We start from the raw sequence: 21,195 nt of genomic DNA, 5'->3' as shown, positions 1-21,195 counted from the left end.
TGATTGCTTGCCTTTCAACACTGGGAAGGCAGTTCCTGGGGGGGTCAGTGGAACTTCTTGGCTCTCTCTGGGTGCAGCTCACCATTGATTTTTAGCACTTAAGTGTAGAAAGCGACCCTGCCACCCCATTTCCTCTGAGAAGATGAACTCTCTCAGGTCTGCCTGGGAGAAACTGTACCTGCCCTGATTCCTACCAAAGACTTTCCTGCCTGTTTTTGATCTGAGTTGAGGATAATTTATTTGTCAGAATTATCTTATCAGGTTAAAAATTGGGGGGAATCTCTTTTAGAAGACCAAAAGCATGAGGGCAGGTACTCCCCACCCTGGCTGGGGTCCTGTAGAGGAAGCCGTGAGATACCTCATGACGGAGTCCCTCTCCAACCCGATCTGCTTTCACCGGCTTCCATTACTTTATCCCCAGGGGTGAAACAGCAAGCCTCATTTGGGGGAATAAAAAAATAACAGTGATATTCTTCCTTGATACCGTTTTCAATCTCTACAACTTTAAAGTTTGATCCATTCATACTTTTTGGCTTCATAACATTACAATTAGTGGAAACTAAGGACCAGTGATATTGTCCAAAGTTAGCCGGTGGCAAAGACGGGAAGATTCTTATTTCCAGCTCATTCCCTTGGACAACATTACTTCTGGTCTTGTGGGTGGGAGTGCCAAATCAGGAGATCCTGATTTGATCCTGGGGTGCGTGGGGTTGGGGAGCAGGTTTGCCCAATCCATTAGATGGGTTAATTTCCCAGTAAGGGCTCCGCTAACTGGGGCCAGCATCTAAATGCATCTAATTCAGTGATTTCCCCTTTCATTGGAGATTTCCCCCTTGATCATCACACCCCACCTCCATGCCCTGACCCTATATAACCAGGGCAATTAGGACGCTTCCAAGTGTTTCAGGCATGCTAGCACAGACCCTTAATTATGGATGTGTGAGGCCCCACTATGGGCCGGGGCATATCTCTTGGCACTGAGGGTCTGCAGGCGACATGCCTGCATGGGCAAGAGGACGGAGTGAGACCCAGGCCCAACACACGCTCACACATGCACGACCAGAATGCCATCATAAAAAAGGACAAGGGGGATTTGAACGACTGAGGGACCAGCTCAAAAAACTCTTCCGTCTGGTCCCTGCAGCCTCTCCAGGGCAAACCCCAGAAAACACCCTAACACGAACCACAGCCATGTTCCAGTGGTTTCATGCACCGGTGATTTGCCCTTGTCAGAAAGAGAGAGAGAGGGAAACAGTTTTGTAAGAGCCACTGCGGATTATGAAGGCATTGCACTGCAGCAGGAAAACTCAAGGAGAAAACCCAAGAGGGCCAGGAAACCACTGAGAGGTGAGAACCCAGGAGAGGAGGGCCAGGACACGGCGACAGGACAAGAGGCAGAGCGGGGGCCACGTGCGGGCCCGAAGGAAAGGTTCAGCAGTGTCCGTGCTTACAAAACCTGCAGCCATCCTGGCCGAGTGCAGTGGGGTGCCATCCACCTGGGCAAGAGGGTCCAGTTAGGAGCTGAAAACCCTGTAGGAGGAGAAGTGGGGAGGGAGTTAGTGCCAGAGGAGCAAAGGCTGCTCTGTTTCCTTACACAGACCCAGAGAAAAGCACCTGAGCTCTGGGCTTTGTCTCTTTCACTTCCTCGTCAGCCCCAGTGCCTTGGACAGGACCTGGCACCTTGCTGGGGCTCATCTTGAGTGAATGAATGAATGAATGAACAGGTGGCTTGCTCACCCACACAACAAACCAGGACGAGATGTGATCTTCAAGGCAATAATGTCAGCCTGCTGGACACCAAAGTATGTTTTTGAGACCGCCGTGTTGTCATAAGGGGAAAAAAAATGGGGATGCTTAAGAAATGGAGTGTCTGTGCCCTAGGCTACTGAAAACGAAGCAGCTGAATTCCCACCTAATTTAAAGGGCACACGGTGGTGGTTTCGAGGTGCTCTGTGGCAGAGAATGGGGGGAGTGAGATTACAATCAAGGGTGACATGTCATGGCATTAATGTAAGGTTAAAATAGTGAGACTCAGTCCCAGTTTTGTGGTACCTCAGACCATTTCCAGCAATTTCTAGAGGACAAGTGGAATTGTCAAATTAATATCAATTGGAATTTGTGTCAGTGAGAATGCTAGCGGCGCTCTGTGGGTGAGGGAGGTGGTGTAAACGCTAGGAGCAGTGAAGAGGAATACAAATTTTGCAGTGGTGAGAGCCATCACTCAACTGGGGGCGCCCCGGTGGAAGTTAACATCCAAAGCTGGGGTCCTCACACTTGAGGGGAACTCAGAATCCCCTCCAGGGGTGTAAAAAAAAAAAACGGCTCGGTGCCCTGACCCCAGAGCTTCAGATTCATCAGGGCTGGGGCAGCCTGGGAATTTGCATTTCTAAGACGTTCCCAGGTAGTGCTTATGCTGTTGGTCTGGGGACCCCACTGCGGGAAAGCCATGGTCAATGAAATCAGACATCCCTGCCTGGCAGGGCTCTGCCCACCCCGCCCACGGGATGGAGCCAACTTACTCATCAGTGTCCTTTTTGCTCTCCTCAATGAAGGCAATGGATTCAGATCTAAGGCGGTTGGTCACTTCATATGTGCGCAGGGTGACCCCGAAAATATCCTCATGGTACCGGTTGTCATCCTACGGGACAGAAACAACCAGGAAACAGACCTCAAATGTCAGCCAAGGGCACGGAGAAGGGCAGACACATTGATAACCTGGAATGGAATATTCCTAGAGAAGACGGTTCCTTAAGAAACAAGGTGTAGGGAATTCCCTGGCGGTCCGGTGGTTAGGACTTGGCGCTTTAACTCCCGTAGCCCTGGGTTCAATCCCTGGTTGGGGGACTAAGATTCTGCAAGCCCTGCGGCACGGCCAGAAAAAGAAAGAAAGAAAAAAGAAACGAGGTGTAACCCAGGGCCCCCAGAGACCCCTTTGGTCCCCAAGACTCTGTTTCAGCAAGACCCTCTGCCCTCTAGGGCACGGGGCCTCTAAGCCCAGTTGGCAAAGAACACTTTTGTTCCCATCCAGAAACATGCTGCTGCTTTGTGGATTCTGAGGATAGAAGAGCTGAGGGGGTCCAGTGGAAACTTCTCCATGTCCCCCTTTCCTCCCTCCTCCTTGTTCCTGCAAGTTCAGATCTGGGCATGGCTGGATTTAGTGTAAACATCACAGCCTGTAGAGACCAGCAGAGATGGGAGAAAAGACAAAGTGCCCGCTTAGCACTCAGGAAATACCACAGTTGCCAAAGTGGAGACTTCTCTGAACATAGGAGTTTTTCTGACGATGAGCATCTTAGCTCAGCCTTGCCCAGAAACAGACAAACAAAAAAGACAACTCAAGAAACGAGTGATGATGAACTTGTGGCATCTGGGAGTTTCTGGAGCCATTGGAGCTCCTGAGGCAGGACTGAGGGATGGGCATTAAGAATATCCCAGAGGGCAGTGTCGCTGAGCATTAAGTTCTGGCATCCTTGGTCCCAAAGGTTTTGAAGAAAGTTGCCCATCTGTAGAGTGGATTCATTTTAAGTTGGGGGTGGTTTTCAATCTTATTCTGCAGAGTTTTGCAGAATCTATGAAAGTGCCTCCCAAGACTCATACCAAAGAGACAGAGTGGTGAGGGCTCTGCAGCTCTCCTTGGAGCTCTGGCATTTCTACCAGAAAGTTGTTGTTGTCATTGTTTTTAACCTAGTAGGGTTTATTATCAGAATTAGAGCAAGGGCTTCTTCTGAAAAAATGTTTGATTACTGCTCATTTAGGGAAGCAGGGAGAAGAATGGGATCACCCCTGGAGCTTTGTGGAGGCCTGGGGCTCAGTTTATTCTATTTGGGGCAGTTGGCCACATAGTTAGGACTTTGCTTACTGGGCTGCTACTAGCCTTTGTGCAAATTAGGAAAAGGCATCCCTCCTCCCAAGGTGCACTGCTTGGGAAGCCAAGCATGGGGTGGCTTTCATCCCCCACTTGCCCCCCTTGGACACACCTTTTTGTGCAGTGCCCAACCTGCACAACTGCACAGAGCAGTGCTGCAGCTTGTTTCTGGGGACAGGAAAAGTTGGGTTAGGATGGTTTCCATCTAGCTAGCCAGTGGTCCACCCACTTGTTATTTTCACACATCATAGCTCCCTACCATATTTAATACACGCACCTGCATGTCCCACCATCCTTCCTTCTCTCTCAACTATGGTTTGGGACCACCTGTATCCTCTACCCCCAGTCATAAATGGGAAAATGGGGGCAGGGATGTCATCATGGGTCCCCTAGTCATTGAGACAGGAAGGATGAGGAAGAGGAGACAGGAAGCTGGATGCCAGAAAAGGAATCCCAGGAGCTGGCCCATCACTCACCCTCAGCCTGCTGATGAACACGCCGGCGTCCTCCACCGAGAGCTTCCCCTGCTGGGTCATGATGCGCTGGATGGCTTTGAGGACATCGGCCGCCATGGTGACGTCCCCGCAGACGTAAATGTGGCCCCCTTGCTCCTTCAGGGCTCGGTACACGGGTTCTGCCAGCTGCTCCTGTAGGATGTCCTGCACGTACTTCTGCAGGGAGCAGGAGGGCCAGTGAGAAGGAGCCGGGCTGCAGGACAATCCTGTGTAGCTCACTCCCTGGCCCCACCACCCCGGGAGCGGAGTCAGACACAGGGGCTTGTGGGCAGGTCTATATTTTGTGCAGTGATGCAGGGGACTGGGAAGAGTGAAGCAGGAGAGGAGGGAAAGCCGATCTGAGGGTGTGATGAGTTGCCCCCCACTCTGGAGCTCACCTCTGCTGAGAACTCTCTTTGGAATCATGCAGCACGCCCCCCAGAGCCATCCCCTGGAGGGGCGTAGAGGGGCGCATCGTCTACCCGCTCCTCTCTTCAATGGCCTGTGGTCACCCCGGGGGTGTTAACTCCCGTACACTTCTAGGTGCGGGGCTGGTACTGCAGGCGTCCTATGCCGGGGTGCCAGAGAAGCCCCAGGACAGACAGCAAGAGATGGGGGCCGGGGAAGGGGCTGTCAGTTTACACCTGGGCAAAGCCAGCTGCTGCAGGAATTGCTGGAATAACAGGGGGGCTAAGAGAATGTCAGGTGGACACAAGGGGTGTACAATGCAGCCTCCAGGGAATTTGTCTGGTTTGTCCAGGAAACTTCCCCCAGGCGAGCCCGACATTCAGCTGGTACGTTCCGGCACGGCTGTACCTGCTACCGAAACATTGATGAACTTCCATGCCAGATGTCAAGTAGCCGCTGCCCAGATCCTCTGAGTGCCCCCCTCCCTGCTTTCCTGGCTCCTTTCCTGGGACACCCCTGGGGGTCCAGTTGAGAACCCCAAGATCCAGCGGGGGCATGCTCCAGTCCTGCGGCCTGTGTCCATTCTGACTTGGCGTGCCTCTTATGGGCTGTTTAATTTTTTTTTTTTTGGCTGCTCTGCATGGCCTGTGGGATCTTAGTTCCCCGACCAGGGATTGAACCTGGGCCCTTGGCAATGGGAGTGCGGAGTCCTAACCACTGGACTGTCAGGGAATTCCCTGTTTAATTTTTAAAATTCTTTTTATTGTGATAAAATACACATAACATAAAATATATGTGTGTTTTAAAGTGTATAATACAACGCAGTGGCACTCAGCACATTCACGGTGCTCTGCAACCATCCCCTCTACCTGGTTCCAGAACCCTTTCATCACCCCCAGAAGGAACCCTGTACCCTCCTCATTCCCCCTTCCCACAGCCCCTGGCAACCATGAATCCGCTTTCTGTCTCTACGGATTTGGCTGTTCTGGATATTTCATGTAAGTGGCATCATAGAACGTGGGCTGTTCAATATTTTAAGTCAAATGTTTATGCTCCGTGCTTCCTTAAGTTCAGAGCAATGTCACGGAGGAGAATTCAGAAAGGGTGAGGGGGTTTCTGGGAACGGGATTTGCATGTGTGGAGAGCATGTGTGTGTGCTGGGCTGGGGTTGGGGGGACCATGAACAGGCTGGGGGTTACCTTTGGTTTGTCTGGCTCCCGGGAGTAGGCTGTGTACAGTTCTCTGAAGACCCCCTTGCTCTTGGCCTGTAGGGTCTCCTCCCTGTAGATGTGGTCTATCTTGGACTGCCGGCACCCGAAGACCAAGACCATGGGGCAGGGACTCATTCCTGGGGACCGGGAAGATCTCCTGTCACCGACAGCTCTGATGCCTGATTTGAGGGGTGGCTGGTGGTGCCAGGGCTGCTCAGAACCTTAGCACGTGCTACAGGGGTAGAGGTGCACGGACCCTGGGGCAGGCGGTATATGTACTCGCATACACACACACGCACATGCACACACACTGAGGGAAGTAGGTGAAGTGTGTTCAGACTTCAGCAGACCTCTCTTCTCTGGGTCTCAGTCTTTGCTCTGGGAAAGCCCCCACCACTGGGTACTGCTAAACCCCCAAACTCTGAAGCTAGACTGCCTGGATTCAAATTCCAGCTCTGTGTGATGCTGAGGAACTTACATAACTTTCTATGTCTCCGTGTCTCCAAGTACCAAATGGAAATAATAATAGCGTCTAAGCTCACAGGGTTATTGTAAGAAGTAAATGTAAAACCTTAGACCTGTGCCTGGTACATAGTGAATACAGTTGTCCCTCGGTATCCTAGGGCATCAGTTCCAGGACCCGCCCTGGATACCAAAATCCACTGATGCTCGAGTCCTATATAGTTGGCCCCCTGTATCCGAGATTCCTCTGTATCTGAGGTTCCACGTCCACAGATTCTCAACCAGCCTCGGAGGGTGTAGTACTATACATATGTATTTAATGAAAAAAACTTGCGTATAAGTGGACTATGCAGTTCAAACCCATGTTGTTCAAGGGTCAACTGTACTTTGTAAATGTTAGCTATTCCACTAGACTGACAGTTCCACTGGAGCAAGTTTTTTTTTAAGTTGTTTCTCTGTCTTGTTCATTGCTGCGCCTCTAGTGCCTACGATAGTGTTTGGCATTCATGAGATGCTCAGTAAATTCCTGTTAAATGCATGTCAGAAATGTGGTTTTTTTTTCTCTCTCTCCTCCCAAAGCTGATCTGTTGTGTTTCTTACACAGCAAACCCTGCTCCTGAATTACAGTCTTTGGGACCATCCCATGAACACACATCCATTTGATAAGGCTTAATGCTTACCCCTTCTAGGGCTGCTTACATTTTAAGATGGGAGTCTTATCTTAACAGTCCAAGAAATGTCTTCTGGGGATGGAATTTCGGGCCTTGGAACAGGCTGTGTGGACGATTTGTTTGGACAGGTCCTTTGAATTACACCGTAAACTTCACCCATGGGTCTGGTCACTACTATGCTCCCCCTCCGTTCCCAGGTAGTGACACAAAGCAGAGAAGACATCACCAAGCCTCTGGGATGCTGGGACACAGGTGGGCCTCCCCAGGTCCAGGGGGTAGAAACCATGTGCCTGCTAGACCATGACTCACCTTTGTGTTGGATATCAAATTGCCGTTGCTGCCAGAAGCTTCGGAAAGGGGCAATGCCTGTGCCCGGGCCAACCAGGATACAGGGCACTTGGGGATTTCGGGGCAGGTGGAAGCTGGGCGCTCTGGACAAGGAAGAGAGAGTCAGAAGCCTTGCTGAGCTCAAATCTGATCAAGAACTGTTGGGTCTTAGGTAAACCAGATGGCCATCTTGGGTAGAAATACAATGGGGCTTAAAGCTCTTCAGCTGGGGTCAGGCGGCCCTTATCAGGGTGGGAGGTCCCATTAATTTGGGTCCTCAGGGTCTGGCTATCACTCCATTTCCCAACTATCCCCATTGCTGAGCTAATCCACAAAGGGAGTGGGGTTGATTTAACCCAGGGTTTCCCTGCCTCAGCACTCCTGACAGTGGGGCCGCGTACCTCTTGGTGATGAGGGCTGTCCTGTGCATTGCAGGATGCTGAGTAGTACCCAGGCCTCTATCTATTAGATGCCAGGAGCACCCTCCAGCTGTGACAACCAAAAATATCCCCAGACATTGCCAAGGGCTCCTGGGGGGCAAAATCACCCCAGGTTGAGAACCACTGAATTAACCATCCATGAGATCTCCCCAAATCAGGGAGTTGCAAACTTCAACGTACAAAAGAATCATGTGGGGATGTTCAAAGAGGGTGTAGATTCCTGGGCAATGCAGTAAGTCTAGGCTCAGGACTCGGCATTTTTGAAGCACCCCACGGGATTCTGATGCTGATGGTATCTGGACCATATCATGACCATTCTACCTTTAACAGCTGAGAAAAATGGCTGGCCAAGCCCACCGTTTAGGTAGGGAAGTTATCAGTTGATAAAGCAGGTAACTACAGTGGGCCTAAGCTCAGACATATCCCTTATTTTTTTATTTTTATGTTTTTAAAGCTATATTATTTTATTTGATTGAGGTAGGAACACTTAACACATATTGACCGGGGGATTTTTACACAAACTAACACCTCTGGCCGTAATACGTCTCCGATCAAAAATGTGTTTAACGTGAAACCTATCCTCTTAACACACTTTAAAGAGCACAGTACAGTATTGTTAGCTATGGGCAGAAATAGCCTTTAAAACTGAGTTTGGAAAGGGAAGATGGTTGACGGGGAGGGGAATTAAATCTTCCTGGTCTCTAAGAAACTGGGAACACATGGGGTGGCCAGCAGACTGTGGATAGAAATTTCACTAGTCTGCAAATTCCATGAAGGCTGAAACTGCATTTTGCCTGGTTGTCTACTGTAGCCCCATCTAGCACAGGACATGCACTTGATAAATATCTGATGCATTGACCTGAACTTGACTAGAGGACTTGCTTAGCTTCTGCTATGTTGCTCTGCCCCCATGATCCAGTTTCCTTAACAGCTTGGAGCGATGCTGAACGTTGATATCAATCCCATCTGACTCAGCCGTCTCTCTAGAACCCTTCAGGCTGGTCCACCCACCCCACCTCAGGACATGAGGATGCAGATCTGGGATGGCTGCTTCTTTTCATTTGCCACTCACCCTCTCACGAAACAGGGCACCACTTCGTCAGCCTGGATCCGGTTGAGCCAGGAGGAGCACACGCCGTGGTGAATTGGTCCTTCTCCATCTAACAGGATAACCGAGGTACTCTGGCTCGTTTATTGTCCCTCAAGCTCCCCCGTCCCCGGCTTCCCCCCATCCTCCAGTGCAGAAGGCTCACAGCCCCGACGCCAAGTTTCTGCCTTGGAGTTCCCTGTCTGGATCCCTTCCTCTGACGGGGAAGAGGAAATGGTAAAGCTGGGGTGGGCTCATGGCTGTGAAACTGGTGGTTAGGGGTGGCTTGTATTCCAATCGTGCCCACTGAAAGGGCCTTGATCGATCTGCTCTCGGTGGCCTGTCAGGACCCCGGTCTCAGAGCTCTCTCAGGCACCATGTGTTTTTTGTTTGTTTGTTTGTTTGTGTTTTTTTTGGCCACACTGCGCAGCTTGCAGGATCTTAGTTCCCCAATCAGGTATTGAACCCGGGCCCCAGCAGTGAGAGCGCCGAGTCCTAACCACTGGACCGCCTGGGAATTCCCAGGCACCATGCATTTTAATTGCTGTAACCAAGGAGGAAAACACAGGTGCAGAGGTCAGGTTATCCGGCTGACCTACAACCAGCTCCCCCCTCGGAGGGAAGGGGTGGTGGTGGCTTGTTCTAGCTGCTGCCTTGGGGGTATGCGGGGAAGACGGGAGTAAAAGGAGGTCTCAGGCTTTTGGAGAGGCCTCCAAATGCACATCTCATTTCCTTCCTAATTCTTCACAGAGCTGGCTCTGTGAGCTGGGACGGTTTGCTGCTCTGCTTCTTTTCCCAGTTTCCTGGTCTTGGGGGGTGGGTCACCTCCCCAGGATTTGGGATGTGGCAGAAGTTTAGGCAGATGTGCAGAGGCCCCTGGAGGGGGGGAAACGCAGACCCGGGGGCTCTCCCAGCGCCTCTGCCCACCTCGGGTGCGGTAGGAGACAATGGCCACGGTGAGGTGCACCTCGTCGGGGTACATGTCGGGGGAGGAGCTGATGGAATAGTAGCGAGGTTGCAGCAGCGACAGCTGGGTCAGGAGCAGGGTGGAGGGCATCTGGATGGATGGGAACTCCTCCAGCACCTCCACGATGTTCGGGTTCCTGCCCCATTTCCATTCCTCGTACTCCTGCAAACCCTGCACCAAGGAGAGGGGCAGAAAAGAACTTGCAGCCAGACCCTGGAGCAAACTTCCAAGGAGCGCTTGAGGAGGTCCAGGGAAGAAGGCAAATTAACAAATAATAATAGTTAACTCTTGCCTAGGAATTATTCTGGGCCAGGTTTTCATTTTTGCAAGGACCTTATAAGTCTGATTGTCATCCCTATTTTATTGATGGGGAAACTGAGGGATATAGAGGTCCCATGGCTACGAGGTGGTGGCAGACTTCAGCCTGAAAACCAGATCTGGCTCACCACCTGCTCGTATGGCCCGTGAGCTAAGAGTTGTTTTTACATGTTTAAATGGTTGGGGGTAGGAGGGGGGAATCAAAAGAACAATACTATTTCATGACCCTAGACTATGACATGAAATTCAAATTTTGGTGTCCACAAGTAAAGTTTGCTTGGAACCCAGCCACGCCCACTCATTCATGGATGGTCTATGCTGTTGTGCTACAATGGCAGAGTTGAATGGTTGCAACAGAGACACATAGAGCATGAGTCTAAAATATTTACTATTTGGCCTTTTACAGAAAAAGTTTGCCGACCCCTGTTCTAGGCAGTCTGGCCCCAGAATCTGTGCTCCTAGTATTACACTCTCCTGCCATTTGCAAAGGTCAAGAGAAATGTACTGTGAAGGGAGTCATGACTTGCAGGCGTGTGATTTGTGGGTCTGCAAGGCTGGAGGTGTATCCCCGGAGCGTATGGGTCACATTCAAGATGGTAAAAGACAACCCCGAAGGAACAGGTTGGGGTGTGGAGGACCATGTTCAGGGGCATGTTGACAGCAAAGCCCAGGTGTTACTAGGGAACACAGGAACTCTCTGGGGCTGTGGAGTTATTTTTCCTACATCTTAGAAGCTGCCCTTAGGAGGCTCAGATTTTAAGGAGGGGTAAAGCATATTACCAGTGCATTGTATAACCAAGCTTTTCCCCATGTTCCTAAAGACCATCTTTGCTCTGCTGATAGGGTATGGCATTCTGGAGAACGTGACTTCCAGACCCCCAGCCTCAGTGACTTCGAGCTGCTGGGGCTCAATTGGCCAAAAGCCCCAGCAGCTGCTCACTGAAACTGACATCCCCCTGAAAACTGACATGGATCTGATCCTATATGCTTCCATTCAAACTTTCTGCCCTCTCCTTCACTTGGGGTCAGGCTTGTTTTGAGGTCTGATGGTTCTCTCAGTCTTATCTGACTCTGTTCCCATTTTCTCTCACACAGGTGTTTCCCCTAATAAAAAAAATCCTCGCTCTTTTAATGGAGTTTGCGCTTTTTGGAAGAGGCGGATTAATACATACAGTTACATCAAATTTTACTTTAAATAATCCTGTGCAAAGAGTGCAAGCTCTGTTCCCTCTTCAGATTATCCCCCTTCCGTTACTTAAAATTTTAAATCAAAGTTATGGGTGTACAGAGTTTAAAAAGTTAAATAATTCTGCAAAACTTACGATTAAAGATAATGCTCTCCAACTCCCTAGAGGTAACCATGTACAGTTCTTTTAAGTGTTTTTTTCTGGTGCTTATTTTCATATTTCTAAGTAAGATGCACTCCCTGAATTAAAAACAGAACTTCTTGTGCCACCATTTGATTCCCTCTCCTGTACAGCAGACGAAAGTGAAACCATCGTTTTCTGGTGGCTTGCTTACTGGGGAGGAGCCCCACTGGGAGAAATCTGAGTGGTCCTCCCAGCTAGGATTTTTTGCAGCAGCTTGGTTTCTAAGCAAGGGCGGTAGAAGCTGTGCTTTTTGGTTCACCTTGCCATCAGAGACCTCTTATATCTTGAAGTCATACCTATAGCTCTTCAGCACTGAAAAAGCTGATTTTTAAAACAGGGCACTGGGGGATTCTCTCAAGTTCTTTTTCTTCTAAGCATGGGCTCTGATGGAACTAATGGAGGCTCAAGGGTTCCAAAGGCAGGAGGAAAAAGAGTTAGAACAGCAATTTCAACTGTAGCCATAGAACTCTGAGATTCAACGGGGTCGCTCTCTTGTTCTGTTAGACCTTAGTTAGAAGGAAGGGAGATGGTTAGGACTAGCCAAAATGGACTAGCCAGTATGGTGACCTGCAAACTAGACTATGGCAGCCCTCACTCAAGACTGGCATCTGCTGGACAACTGTTGCAATAACTATACAATTCTCCAACGAGGAGGTAAGGTTGTATGTGGCCAGGGACCCACCTTGCTGAGGACCAGCAGACGCTGCTTCTCTTTCTCACTGGTGGCCAGGGAGGCAAACTGCTGCAGCTGCAGTGGCGTTGGAGGCGTGGTGATATCCAGGTAGTACCTGAAGGCCTGGAAGATGGTGCAGGGTGGGAGGCGATGCTCATCGGTCCAGTTACTGATAACCCCTGTGGAGGCACAAAGGAGGTGAGAGACGGGTCGGGGAGGAGAGTCTGGGCTCCGAGGGCTTAGGTCCAAGTTAGGGAGGCCATACCTGCTTCTGGGACTGAGGATGGGGTCTGGAGAGCCAGACTGCCCCAGAGCCAAGTTAACCCCTCGGCTGTCCACCTCCCATGTCCCTCATCTATACCCAGAGTCCTGGGGACCCTGTGATCACCTCCTGTGTGCAAGGAGCTTTTCCAAAATCAATCGATATTATTAACTCATTTAATCCTCATCACAATCCTAGGTGGTGGGTGCTATTATTATCTCCATTTTGCAGTTGAGAAAAATGGAAGCACAGAGAGGTTAAGGAATTTGCCCAAGGTCACACAGCACAAATGCATAAAGTCAGCCAGTATTGCTCCAGACCATGTTTTAACTACTATACAATACTGCTTCTATTTACTTTACTCCAGTACAGCCCCTACACACAAGCCTCTACTTCCAGATGAAAAGTACTGTTCCAACATGGAGAAAGAACTGTCTGGGTTGGATTTATTAAGAGAAGGTATGTCTCTCTAAAGTGGTACCTTCCTAAGGGATTTTCAATAGGGCTTCGGCTACAAACTGTTTTCACATTCTGCCCTGACTTCGTGTCCTAGCTCCTTTGTAGAGGGGATGTGTCACTGTAGTCCGGGCTACCACGTATGGTCACTGCAGTTCCTTGTACCTGAGTTCTGAGCTCACCTGCAGCTACTGAGATGAAGCACGGAGACCCATTTACCTTGGAAAGTCATTTAATAGGAATGTCAAGGATGGTCCCTGAAACAGGTTGGGACTTGATCTAATTTGATCAGAAATGTGGTTCAATCCCAATGGACCACTGAGCTTCATAGAGTGCCTTTGGATTCTAAGAGGAGGCATGGGCGGACTCCAGCTGCTATTTACTTGGTGGCAGTGAGGCAGGGGTGATGAAGGAAGTTAGACGAGTAGCCTCTGCTAAGATCAGTGTCTAGCTGATGAAGGAAGGTAGAAGCCCCTTTGGCTCGAAGATGAACCATCAATGTCCTGGCTTCATGGACATTTATTTGCTTAGCCAGTTGGGCCAAGGTTATTCAACCATGAGAAAGGAGGAGTCTTCAGTCTCATAAGCTGGGGGTGACAGAGACCCACTCTCCTACCTGGAATGGTGATTGAGAAGAACAAGTCTCCTCTTCCCCAGATACCCACTGCCTTTGGGACTCCCTGGACAAGGGAAGCACCCTTGGGTGTAGCCTGGCCATAGTTACCCAAAGCCGTGTTTCGCTCCTCTAGCAGCTCCACCTTCACCAGCTGGTTGACCGGGGGTGCGTCCTCCAGCCGCTCGATCAGGGCATTCACGAGGTCCTCGTGGTTGCCGGGGAAGACGCCCAGGTGGTCCCCAGGCTGGTACTGCAGCTCCTGATTCCCGTTGGTGTGGAGACGCACGAAGATGGTTGATCGGCTGGAGGGAAGAGGAGGGGAACAGTGGGATGAGGGCCACCAGCTTCTGCCCACCTCCTTTGCTCCTTTGTCTGTCGCTGTGGCTACAACTCTCCTCCTTCCATTTCTCTCTGGGGCTCAGGCCAATCAGACTTCTGCCCCCATCATTCCACGCCACGGCTTTCAGCAAGGTCACCCACGAGCTCCTCATGGCAAATCCGACCGCCGGCTCCCAGCACTCACTGTGGTCATCAGAGCAGCAATGGACGCAGCTGCTCACTTCCTCCTTCTCAACACCCTTCTCTTGAGCATCCCAGGCTCTCCTGATCGTCCCTCTGGCTGCTCCTCCTCAGTCTCCTTTGCCACTTCCTTCTCATCTCCCCTCACTGGACACTGGAGCACCCCAGGGTTCAGTTCCCAGACCTCTTTGCTTTCCTGACTTCCTGCCCCTGCTTTGCTTTCCTCCGTAGTCCTTACCATCAACTGACCTCCAGCAGAGTTTACTCCGTTACATGCTTTGTGGTCTGTCCCCCCTGCCTGCCCCCTGGCCCCCAGGACAATGTAAACTCTAGAGGGCAGGGAATTTGTCTGTTTTTTCCACTGTTCTATTCTGGCACCTGGGACAGTGCATGGCACATAGTAGGCGTTCAAAAAATATTTGTTGTTTGCAGGAACCTCAGACCCTCAGGATTAACCAGCTACTGGAATAGGCTCTGTTCTCTGTACCAATCAGAGTTCTGCCAGGAACCACCAGCCCACTGGAGCCACAGGCAATGATGTCCCCATTCTGTGAAATTCCATCTCTCCTAGAAATCCCAAGCTCCACCCGCTTTTGCAACCAGGGTCCTCATCTTGTCATGGAAAAGGGAAAAGAACTTGGCCTTAAACTCAGGTTCTCGTTGTGCACAAATCCCATGATATTATAAAATTTATGGAACTAAGGAGAAAACCCAGAGAGAAACTCGTTGATGCCTGCCAGGTCATGCCCTTTCTTTTGATTTTTGGATTTCAAGTGCAGGAGGTCTGTGCTAAGAATGAATTCTCAGACTAGGATTATTCTGGTCCTCTTTAAAGTTTTAGTACAGATATACCACATTTTTATACCTGAAAACTTCGGGATGGATGACTACACTTTGGTAAATCAAATCTTTTTTGTATTCTTCGAGTTACATTCGCATTTTCAGATCCGCTTTTTTCTTCGTTGCCAACTGGTTTTCAGTTGACAGAGACACTTGATATTCAACGTGAAGTTTCTACATTCTCCGCGGTATGTAAATCAGCACTTGAATAGACCAATGGGACTCGCTATTTAAAGGAGCTTTTGGCACAGCCAAGGGCCCTTTTGTGCTGCAAATAGCCGCCATTATTAAAAATAGTTGTGCTGGCATATTTTGCATGGCACCCCTGTCCTTAGTATGGGGCGGAACTTGGTAACTGAAATTGTGAATGATGGTGGTGGGGTGTGGGGTCCCACTCTCCTTCCCTCGGCAGATTTTGTTCTCTCTGGGGCACTGATCTTACCTATTAAATGCGCTTGCGCGACTGATTTTGCTCTGAGCTCATACCAGTCTTTTGGTTCCTGGAGAGCAAGACATCAATCATCACGCCCTGCCAGCTCCAGGAAGGGGATTGGCAGAGGCTGACAGCCAGCAGAGGGCGCTGTGGGGTTGCTAATTTGGGAGCCTCCAGCGCCTAACACGGGAAGCCTTTGAAATGCCCGCAAATCAATTCCCACTTTCTCCCAGATCATCACGATTTCTTTCAGAAGTATATTTGCCTCTGTTCCTTTGGCCAGTACAAAATAGAAATGCGGAGGACCCGAACTTGCTGAGCTGGCTCACACGCACAGCCATTTCCCCTAAGTCCTCTTGAACGTGGCCGAAGGTGGTCAGGCGGATAAGAGGCAGGGATGGGAATGGAGGGCAGGTGGGCCACAAGGTGGGCCCCGGCTCTGCTGGGAATTTGACCACGGACACTTTGCAAGCCGCTGACCAGGCATGGCATGCGGAGAATCCCGGCAGTGAATGGCTGCATGGCCCTAGGACACCTCAGTGGGCTGGTCCTTGAAGCTTTGCAGGAAGCTGATCCTCCAGTGGGTAGCACTAGCCTGGAGACTAATTGTCTTACATCTCAGTTCTGCTGGGGGTTTCTAAGTATAGGATTTTCTAAGCCTTTAAAAAAAAAAAAAAAAGCTTGGGACACATATGGGCCATTGAAAAGTTTTAGGGGAGGGAAAAAGGGCAACATTGGGAAGGCAGAGCCATTTGAGCCCTTTCCCCCAGAGTATCCCCTGCCTGTGATGTATTTATATTCATCTACAGGAGCATAACACACACACACACACACACACACACACACACACACACACACACACTCACGCATACACTTGGCAATGGTTCAATGACAGGTTTGCAGATGAAAGAACAGTCTGCTAACGTCCAGCATTAAATGGAAAAAAAAAAATTAGCTCATGTTCGTTCTTCAAGGAAAAGAGTAAACAGTGTCTGTTGTGAGCAGTTTGAGTGAATAAGGTTCATACCTTCAACAAATTTGTATTGAGTGTCAGGCACTGTTCTAGGCACTGGTGAGAGAGTGATGGATAAAGATAACAAAGGGCCTGATTCTCATTGAGAAATAACTTAAAAAGATCTCAGATGGGCCTGATGATGAGGATGGGTGGATGCTGATGGGTTGGGGCAGTGGGCTAAGTGACTGGCAGATAAGGATGGTCAAGGAGGCCTCTCTGGTGATTTGACATTTGAGCAGAGATCTGAAGAATGAGAAGGAACGGACATACAAAGATCTGGGGGAAGAGTGTTCCCGAAAGGGGAAGCAGCATGTGCAAAGGCCCTGAGGTCACAAAAAGTGTGGCACATTTGAGGAAGGGAAAGAAGGCTGGAGTGTTTGGAAGAGGGGTCAACACAGGGGTGGGTGGTACAGAAGGAGATCAGAGAGCTAGGCAGAGGCCAGATCATGAGGGTCTTGTCATGACCTGTCATGGCAAAGGAGTTTGAAGTTTTCCTAAGTCCAGTGGGAAGCTATCCAGTGGGAGGATGTGAAGCTGTGGATGGACAGGCTTCCGTTTACATTCTTAAAAGATTAGTCTGCCTGCTATTTGGGAAATGGATCTTTGAGAGAAATGTCAAGAAACAAGGAGACAAGTTAGGTATCTCTGGCAGGCACTCAGACCACAGACGATCGTGGCCTTGCTTAAGGTGGTGGATGTAGATCTGAGATGTAGTTGAAACACAAGACCCACAGTACCAGCTGAGAGTTGGACGGATAGTGGGAGGGAAAGCGAGGAGGCAGGGAGGATGTTTAAGTCTTGGGCTTAAGTCAAACGTTGATGTCTTCTGTTGAGACGGTGAAGGCTGGAGAGAAGCAATTTTATCAGAGGGTAGCTGGGAATTAAGAGTTCTCCCATCAAGAACTCTCCGTTATAATGTCCCATCTTTCTCTGAGATACCCCAGCGCTCAGGGCCCCTTCAGCATCTTTGCTCCTATTCTCTCTTCCTAGATGTCCCGCCTCTATTCACCAGCCTCTCTAAAGCCTACCCTGCGTTTCCCCTCCTTCTTCTGACTTCTAGGACCTATGATCCACACCCCACCCATTAGCACTCCATGATACTCTTTTCTGTATTGTTTGCTAATTGCCGTATGTAGAAAATTTATTTCCTGGCCAGGCAGTAACTGTGGTCACTTTTCTCTTTAGAGTTGCAAGGATCACCTTCAAAAGGTGGCTTATATCCTCTTAAGCACTTTGCTTGCAATATAAGGGTCTCTTGTTGGGGGTGGGAGTGGTGGGTGTGTGATTCATGATATCTTGCTGTGGTCTCCTGGCTCAAACAGCTCGACTTTGGCCTTGGGCAGGTGAAAACAGGAGAGAGAGTCATGCTTTTTTACTCAATTATTCTTAAAAAAAAAAACCCCCAAAACAAAACAACAACCGTATAAAGCCGGAAATGGTAGTAAGCCTGAAAATAGGTAGTGCTATGGAGTGTGCTTTTAAAGAGTTAAACGCCTAGACGCCATTTGATCCTTTTTGAGCTAATCCATAACTGATTTTAATACTGTCTTCTGGTTCCTAACCTTCTTGAAATATCTTCTTGTAAGCTGCTCAGAGTCAACTGCCTTTCCAGAGGTGGATCGGGGGTTATTCTGGGACTTCAGTCCAACTTAGCATCAAAACATTTGCAAATTACCTTGCTTTTTATGTACTATGGTTTGGGGAGTAATTTTTGAGATCTGGGCTTTCACAGTTTGTCGCTGAAAGAAATTTCCAGTAGATTCTTAGTCCCTTCTCTTCCAATGCTACTGAAGTTGTACTTTTCCACAGGATGGAAATGGGGAGTATGATGTGTATTTCAAATACAGAGTCCCTTTCTATATCAGAGATCATTATGCTCTGAATATTGCATTTAACTAATTATTCAAATGGATTAATTTCCCAGTCTATTTCTTTAGTGTTTGAGGATCTGGGAGAGAACATGAGAGCCCTGGGGCTCCATCCTGTTGGCCACTTTGTCAAAAGTTTTACGTCCAGGCACAGAGAACAGACTTGTGGTTGCCAAGGGGAAGGGGGTTGGGGGAGGGATGGAGTGGGAGGTTGGGTTTGGCAGATGTAAGCTTTTATATATAGAATGGATAAAAAATAAGGTCCTACTGTATAGCACGGGGAATTATATTCAATATCCTATGATAAACCACAATGGAAAAGAATATTAAAAAAAGAATGTATGTATACGTATAACTGAATCACTTTGCTGTACAGCAGAAATTGACACAACAGTGTAAATCAACTACACTTCAATTAAAAAAAAAGGTTTTAAGTCCACGTAGAAAGCACACATACTAAATTTGCAGGTGTATGAAGCTGGGATGGGTAAGGAATAGTAACGGGAATGAGGGATACGCTAGTTGCTGTGTGTGTGTTGTTTCTAATACTCACAGCAGCCTTGTAATGCTTTTGAGGCCATAGGTATAGCCATTTGGCATTTTGACCCTGGAGTCAGAGAACTGAGCCTGTGTGGCCTTGAAAGGTCACTTGCATTTTCTAATTGTCACTTTTCATATTTAAAATGTGGATGATACTAGTACTTACTTCCTGGGCTGGTCAGAACTCTGGGAGATCCTGTGCAGAGAGGACTCAAAACAGTGCTTGGAACACAGAAAGTACTAGATAAACATTGGCCATCTTTATAGCCATCGATCTCATTTTAGGTAAGGAGACAGGGGTTCAGAAGACCCAAGGGACTTGCCCAAGGTCATACAGCTGACGCGTGGCAGCGCTGGGGTCAGAACCCAGGGCTGTCCAGCTGGAGAGCCCACCCTTTGTACTATGCCAGGCAAAGAATCAAGATCTCAAAAGATCTTCATGGGCTATAACTGCAGAGTGAAAAAGATTCCATTCAACAGGGATCAATGCAAAGACTTTCTTTACTGCCAAAAAATTTACTTATACAAGTAGAGGGATGCAGAGACCTGGCCTGATCATTCTGAAAAGACTTCAAGTCCGAGAGCAGCAAGGACGTAAGCTTAATGGGAGAGCAGCATGGCGGTTGGGACAACACCTGCAATCCTGGGCGGCATTAGAGCGTCCTGTCCAGATCGGGGATGGTAATAATAGCCTTAGTGCACTTGGTAGTGATCACAGGACCTCCACTGCACTGTGACCAGGGCTGAGGAATGACCTTCCCAGCAGGACAGAGTGTGTCTTTTTTACTAAAGCAAAAGGTTTGGGAAACCAGGTCTCAGGAAGAACAGTTGGAAGGAATGAGGACCAGGGAGAGATCGGTCACTGTCCTTGGCTATTGGCAGCTCTCTCATTTGGAAGAACTGACTCTGTTTTGGGTGTCACTGGAGAGTGCAACTTAGGATCAAAATGAAGTGCTAGGAACACTTGCTTTGGTTATAAGGAATAGGAAGATAATTTCTAACAATTAGGACCTCAAAACACAGAGGGGGCTGTTTTATAGGTTAATAAACCTCCCCTCCTCCCCAAGGGATTTAAACAGAGACTGAGCAGGCATTTCTCAGGACAGCAGAGAAGAATTTTCCACAGGGAGATGTCTGGACTAAGTGATTTCTGACTAAGATGCACATTACAATGAACATTAGCAGTCTGAAAAGGGTGTGGTCTCTATTAAAAATTCCTCGAAAAACCTTTCTCTTTCCCCTCTCCACAAGGATTGTCACCATTTACTTTTTTCATTCCTGCAGGCTGGAGCTTGGCAAAGGGAAAGCAGGAAACCAAGATGCTAGTGGCAAGGGGGTCTCGAGGACCCTTAGAGTGGTAATAGGAAGCCAGTCCTGAGTCCTCCTTCCTTGTTGTGGGTGGCATCTGGGGCACAGGTGGGGAACCCGAGGGGACCAAGGTGTTCCTACCTGGATTTAGGACTCTGAAGGTTTTGACGGCTGAGGAGTCGAGCGGCTGAGACCCGCTTTTTGTGGACATTGGATAGACCTGGGGGGAGAAGAACAACAGTCTTCCTGTGATGGAGTTAAACAGTTGTCAGTAAAAAGTCTCCAGCTTCTCCTGACCCTCTCTTTACTGGGAGGACTGAACTAAAGGGAGACCAAAGCAATGAAGCCCACCTTCTCTAAGGACCTTTCGGAGGTGAGAACTCCTGTCTTCCTTTCCCCCCACTGTCATGAACATCTCCCCAGGTGCGTGGTGGGAGATACCTTGTGTGAGTTCTGGAGCTTCGGCCATGTAGGTGAGGCGGAACTTGTTCCTCTTCCAGCTGCGGTCATTGCTGATGAGGGAGTTGTTTGCCTTCTCAATGTTGACGTCATCTCCCACGCAGAATACATCACAGGCTGCCTGTGGCACACATGGGGCTTTCAGTGACCTCTTTCAGCCAACAGTGTGCCTCCCAACAGCTCCAAGTCATAGCATGTATCCATCCATCCATCCATCCACCCATCAACCCATCCACCGACTCATCCACCCATCCTCCTCCTCCCTCCATTCCTTCCTTCCTTCCGTTCATCCACCCATCCATCCATCCCTCCACCCATTCACCCATTCTCCCATCCACCCACCCATCAACCCATCCACCCACTCATCTACCCACCCTCCCTCCCTCCATTCCTCCCTTCCATCCATTCATCCACCTATCCATCCATCCATCCATCCATCCACCCATTCACCCATTCTCCCATCTACCCTTCCATCAACCCATCCACCCATCCTCCTTCCCTCCATTGCATCCCTCCATTCATCCATCCATCCTCCTTTCCTCCCTTCCTCCCTCTCTCCCTTCCTCCTTTCCTTCCCTCCCTCCTT

General features: G+C 49.3%; 1 protein-coding gene across 1 annotated transcript in view; it reads right to left on the bottom strand.

Moving 5' to 3' along the window:
- Positions 1-21,195, bottom strand: part of NOS1 (nitric oxide synthase 1) — a 94,798-nt gene that overhangs the window by 4,918 nt on the left and 68,685 nt on the right. The window contains exons 19-28 of the mRNA XM_068562420.1: positions 20,592-20,730; positions 20,292-20,370; positions 13,736-13,929; positions 12,303-12,472; positions 9,893-10,103; positions 8,951-9,038; positions 7,421-7,542; positions 5,967-6,115; positions 4,342-4,536; positions 2,520-2,638 (exon numbers count right to left, since the gene is read on the bottom strand). Of these exons, the coding sequence (XP_068418521.1) occupies positions 2,520-2,638; positions 4,342-4,536; positions 5,967-6,115; positions 7,421-7,542; positions 8,951-9,038; positions 9,893-10,103; positions 12,303-12,472; positions 13,736-13,929; positions 20,292-20,370; positions 20,592-20,730 (1,466 nt within the window). The remainder of the gene's footprint in view (positions 1-2,519; positions 2,639-4,341; positions 4,537-5,966; positions 6,116-7,420; positions 7,543-8,950; positions 9,039-9,892; positions 10,104-12,302; positions 12,473-13,735; positions 13,930-20,291; positions 20,371-20,591; positions 20,731-21,195) is intronic.

The sequence above is a fragment of the Eschrichtius robustus genome, chromosome 14, assembly GCF_028021215.1.
Source record: "Eschrichtius robustus isolate mEscRob2 chromosome 14, mEscRob2.pri, whole genome shotgun sequence".
Classification (NCBI taxonomy): domain Eukaryota; kingdom Metazoa; phylum Chordata; class Mammalia; order Artiodactyla; family Eschrichtiidae; genus Eschrichtius; species Eschrichtius robustus.
Note: the sequence above shows the minus strand (reverse complement) of the source record. Positions and strands in the feature narration are given on the sequence as shown.